Source organism: Odocoileus virginianus, unplaced genomic scaffold (genome assembly GCF_023699985.2).
Source record: "Odocoileus virginianus isolate 20LAN1187 ecotype Illinois unplaced genomic scaffold, Ovbor_1.2 Unplaced_Contig_20, whole genome shotgun sequence".
Taxonomy (NCBI): domain Eukaryota; kingdom Metazoa; phylum Chordata; class Mammalia; order Artiodactyla; family Cervidae; genus Odocoileus; species Odocoileus virginianus.
In genome coordinates, this window is record NW_027224337.1 from 1,029,753 (window position 1) to 1,034,729 (window position 4,977).

The 4,977-nt window shown below is 59.7% G+C and overlaps 1 protein-coding gene across 1 annotated transcript; it reads left to right on the plus strand.

Moving 5' to 3' along the window:
- The first annotated feature begins 285 nt into the window (after positions 1 to 285).
- SMPD1 (sphingomyelin phosphodiesterase 1) lies at positions 286 to 4,845 on the plus strand. The gene is made up of 6 exons (XM_020896238.2): positions 286 to 766; positions 1,669 to 2,441; positions 2,983 to 3,154; positions 3,467 to 3,543; positions 3,752 to 3,897; positions 4,048 to 4,845. Exons 1-6 carry the CDS (start codon positions 473 to 475, stop codon positions 4,455 to 4,457), a joined length of 1,872 nt encoding a protein of 623 aa, XP_020751897.2. The 5' UTR covers positions 286 to 472; the 3' UTR covers positions 4,458 to 4,845.
- Positions 4,846 to 4,977: the final 132 nt, after the last annotated feature.

Below are 4,977 nucleotides of genomic sequence, written 5' to 3' on the forward strand. Positions count from 1 at the left end.
ACACCAGCTCTTGCCCTCTCCGCTTCGAGTTTAAAGCCCGGTGGGCCTGGCAGTTAGCTATTCCAGGAATTTGAGTGAGAGGAGTTGCCTAAGGGGCCTCGGAGGAGCCTCTCAGCAGCCACATTAGGTGGGCTCCAGCAAGGGCTGGGCGGCGACAGCGGCCTCCCGCCGCAGTCCGGACCGGGGTGGGATCGCAGGCGGGAGCCTGGGCAGGTCCCAGGCGCGCCCCGCCCACTCCGCGTCTACTCCGCCTCCCTAGCTGCGCCCTGGCTTCCAGCCACCGCGATCAGCTGCTGCGGAACCCAGAAAGAGGAAGGGGTGGAGCTGCTTTGTGGCTTTTCTCCGAGCAGTCAGCCGACTGCGCGGGGGGGTAATCGGTGTCCCTGGCACCGCCTGGGATCCCGAGAGCCTACTGGGGCCTACACCAGCCGGGGCCGGGCAGGCGAACCAGCCTGGTCTAAGAAGCCGGGCGATGCCCCGCCCTGGAGTGTCTCCCGGCCAGGGCCGCCCCAGGTCGGGCCGGGAGCGGGCATCGGACTGGTCCTTGGGGGGCCGCTGCCCGAGTTTCCTGTGGCTGGCCTTGGCGCTGGCGCTGCCCGACTCCCTGGTCCTCTGGTCCCCTGTGGAGGCCCACCCTCTTCCTGCCCAAGGCCATCCCGCCAAGTTCATTCGCTTAGCGCCCCAGCTCCAGGAGGCCTTTGGCTGGTGGAACCTCACCTGCCCAACCTGCAAAGGACTGTTCACCGCCATCGACTTCGGGCTGAGGGTGAGCGCTACAGGGGCTGCTGGGAGACAGGCCAGAAAGGCGTAGCTGGGGGTGGGAGCTGGGGCTAAGGCCGGTGCTCTGGGGTTTCCAAGAGCATCCCTGACGGAGAGGCTGTCTTCCACAAGACTTTGCTGAATTTACCCTTTGGCTGCACACCACCACCTCCACTTCCACTGTGACCTTGTGAAATAAGGAAACAGTGCAAGTTTAATGCTGGGCACTGTGCTAGCCCTTTTATACAGGTTAAATGTAGCCTGCTAGGTGGTTTCATTACTGTTCTGTCTGCTTTACAAATGAATAGAGGCCCCAGAGCTGAAGTCTCTTGTAGAAGGGCCAGCAGCTGGTGAGGGCGGCTCTCCCAGTTTGGTGTGCCTGACTGAATCCCTTCCACCTTCCACCTAGCACCACTATGCCTAGGGCTAGCTGTTACCCAAAAGGGAACCTGAATTAAGGAATACCCAGAGATGTGGGACTAGTTGGGTCTGGGCTGCCTTGACTGTCCCTCATGGGGTTATGATGAGCGCTGGTTGGTAGTGGTGGTGGGGGGGTGGTTTCCTTGGGAATCAAGACCATATCCTCACATGTGTCCCCAAATCCTAGTCAGTCTGTCATTCTGTCCAGTCCAAATTTCAGGGCACTCAGCAGACAGTGTCTGAGAAAGTCAGCCGGGCAAGCAAAGGCCTGAACTGCCACTGAGCTTAAAAGGAAGTGCTGGCCTGGTGCTACTTGAGTCACAGGGCAATGTCTGTGGGAGACAGGTGTGAACTGCTGTCTCTTCAGCATGGTGGAGTCTGTTCCAGCCCCACTGTGGGTATGGAAGCCCAAAGGGTCTCTCATATCCAGGGTTGGCCTGGTCCCTCAACTCTGTTTCTGACTCCTCACCACTGGTTTTCCCATGGCAGACTCAGGCCAGTGTGGCCTGGGTGGGCTCCGTGGCCATCAAGCTGTGCATGCTGCTGAAGATCGCGCCGCCTGCCGTGTGCCAGTCAGCTGTCCAGCTCTTCGAGGACGACATGGTGGAGGTGTGGACACGCTCAGTGCTGAGCCCGTCAGAGGCCTGTGGTCTTCTGCTGGGCTCTTCCTGTGGGCACTGGGACATCTTCTCCTCTTGGAACATCTCTCTGCCGGCCATGCCAAAGCCGCCCCCCCAGCCGCCCAAGCCCCCAGCCCCAGGCTCCCCTGTCAGCCGCATCCTATTCCTCACTGACCTGCACTGGGATCACGACTACCTGGAGGGCACAGACCCCAACTGTGAGAACCCACTGTGTTGCCGCCGGGATTCTGGCCCACCGCCTGCCTCCCAGCGCGGTGCTGGGTACTGGGGCGAATACAGCAAGTGTGACCTGCCCCTGCGAACCCTGGAGAGCCTGTTGGCTGGGCTGGGCCCCGCCGGCCCTTTTGATATGGTGTACTGGACAGGCGACATCCCTGCTCACAACGTCTGGCAGCAGTCTCGTCAGGACCAGCTGCGGGCGCTGACCACCATCACAGCCCTTGTGAAGAAGTTCTTGGGGCCTGTGCCGGTGTACCCTGCTGTGGGCAACCACGAGAGCACACCCGTCAATGGCTTCCCTCCTCCCTTCATAAAGGGCAACCAGTCTTCCCACTGGCTCTATGAGGCGATGGCCAAGGCATGGGAGCCCTGGCTGCCGGCTGAAGCCCTTTACACCCTCAGGTATTTGAGACCCACGGAAACCCAGGGAGGGAGGAGAAAGATGGATGAAAGCGAAGGGAGTGGGGAACTGGCATTATGCGTGAGTGCTCTGCCTGAGCCCTCAGCTCACTTCACTCCCCTCCCAGTCTGACCCCACTTTCCATGTCCACCCTTATCTCCAGGCACCCTCCTTCACAGGGCTAGCAGCTCCCTTTCTGCATGGCAGTCTACGTGTTTGCTCATGTTGGCCCTCTCTAAGATGCCTTCCCCCTTTAACATCCCAATTTTTCCAGCTCACCTAGGTAGGTCTGGGCCCTCTTCTCTCTGGACAACCTTGGCTTCCTGTTCTAGCCCACTTTCTGTCTCCTCTGAGCTCCTAGAGCCTCTAGTCCTCTGAGCCACTCTCCGGTCTCACGGGCCGTCTAGTCTGACCTTCCACCAGAATGTGAGCATGAGGGTAGGGATCATCCTGGGTGCCTCTTTCTTTCACCCAGGTTCCTGCACAGGACTAGGCACATAGGGCCATATGAATGCATGCTGACCCATATTCACTTTGTTTCAGAATTGGAGGGTTCTATGCCCTTTCCCCACGCCCTGGCCTCCGCCTCATCTCTCTCAACATGAATTTTTGTTCCCGTGAGAACTTCTGGCTCTTGATCAACTCCACAGATCCTGCTGGACAGCTCCAGTGGCTGGTGGGGGAGCTTCAGGCTGCTGAGGACCGGGGAGACAAAGTGAGAGGGCGGTGGGAACCCAGCCGGTGGGCAGGTGCCGGGGGTGGGAGGGAAGAGCAGGCCCTTCCCAAGCAGACTCCTGTCTGGTGCTGGAGTACTAGCAGGCAGAGAAGCTCTGTTTTTCTGGCACTCACAACAACAGTGTTCCCTGGGGGTTCAGCTCAACTGTCACCCTTAGAAAGTCCTTTCACTTGTTCCCCCTCTCTCTGGCCAGGAATGCCAGCCCTTGTTGGAGACATGAATATTTGCTATCCTAGCTAGAGCTGCCTGGACCCCTCTTCTCCTGAAAACCTTCCTTAACCCTCCCCACAGGTGCACATAATTGGCCACATTCCCCCAGGGCACTGCCTGAAGAGCTGGAGCTGGAATTATTACAGAATTGTGGAGAGGTAGGAGGGAGGTGTGTTACAGGCAGGAGTGGTTTTCAAGAGTCTAAAGGTCAGAAATTCCCTCGGGCATCTCACCATCACCCACTGCCCCATGGGGTGGGGAGGCTACATCCTTGAACTGGATGGACAAAGAAAGCACCCTCTCCTGTCAGATCCTCTTCTCCCCCTCACTAGAATCTTCTGAATGTGATTTGTGTCTTCTGGCCAGGTATGAGAACACCTTAGCTGGTCAGTTCTTCGGTCACACCCACGTGGATGAGTTTGAGGTCTTCTATGACGAAGAGACCCTCAGCCGGCCGCTGTCTGTAGCCTTCCTGGCGCCCAGTGCCACCACCTACATCGGCCTGAATCCTGGTGAGTGAGGCGGAAGCAAACTGCTGGGATGAAAGAGGTGGTCGGGAGAGAGGAAGGCGAGCTGGAGCCAGGGCCCCCCGGGGGACAGGCTGCCCCTCCCTGCTGGAGTGGCCTTGCCGTCTCCGTGCAGTCAGCCCTCCCTCCTTGCAGGGTACCGCGTCTACCAAATAGACGGCAACTACTCCGGGAGTTCTCACGTGGTCCTGGACCACGAGACCTACATCCTGAACCTGACGGAGGCCAACGAGCCCGGAGCCACGCCGCGCTGGCGCCTCCTCTATCGGGCTCGGGAAACCTATGGGCTGCCCAACGCGCTGCCCACCGCCTGGCACGACCTGGTGTACCGCATGCGGAGGGACACACAGCTCTTCCAGACCTTCTGGTTTCTCTACCATAAAGGCCACCCGCCCTCGGAGCCCTGCGGCGCACCCTGCCGCCTCGCTACCCTCTGCGCGCAGCTCTCCGCCCGCGCAGACAGCCCCGCCCTGTGTCGCCACCTGGTGCCGGATGCGAGCCTCCCCGATGTCCAGGGCCTGTGGTCCAGGCCCCTGCTGTGCTAACACCCCTGGGGCCCAGAGCGGGAGAGGGCTTGTCGAAGGAAAGGAGTGAAAACCCAGAGGACCACTGCGAGGAGAAGAACGTCTGATGGAAGGGCCCATCTCTGGGCCCAAGCACACCTTGAAAACAAGACCTCCCTTCCTGGAGCTGGTTCAGCAAAATACGGGAGGGGGGTTGGCTGCTCTGAGACTGCTGTCCTTCTGCGGCCAGGGAGCAGAGGTCTTAGTTGGCACTGACCTGAGCAGAGCGGACAGAAGCTGTTGGCACTGACCTGGGCAGAGCGGACAGAAGCTGTTGCCCCAGGCCTGTGCTGGTCAGCCGGGAACCCTGCGCTGCTGCTGCTGCCTGGTTGCCAGGCTGTTAAAATAAATACCAGGGACTTGGACTCGAGACCCTGCTGTGACTGTCCCAGTTTCTTTTTTTGAGGCGGGGAGGGCAAGGGGGCCCCAGGAACAAGATCCTAACGGAAGGAGGTGGGTTCTTGGAGTGATGGTGTGTTGCGGGCACAGAAAAGCACACGGC

Bases quoted from the DNA above. Each gene is read 5' to 3' on its own strand.
- SMPD1 (XM_020896238.2), top strand. From the start codon at position 473: ATGCCCCGCCCTGGAGTGTCTCCCGGCCAGGGCCGCCCCAGGTCGGGC. The intron at 767-1,668 runs GTGAGCGCTACA...TTCCCATGGCAG, and splicing joins CCATCGACTTCGGGCTGAGG to ACTCAGGCCAGTGTGGCCTG. The intron at 3,544-3,751 runs GTAGGAGGGAGG...TCTTCTGGCCAG, and splicing joins TATTACAGAATTGTGGAGAG to GTATGAGAACACCTTAGCTG.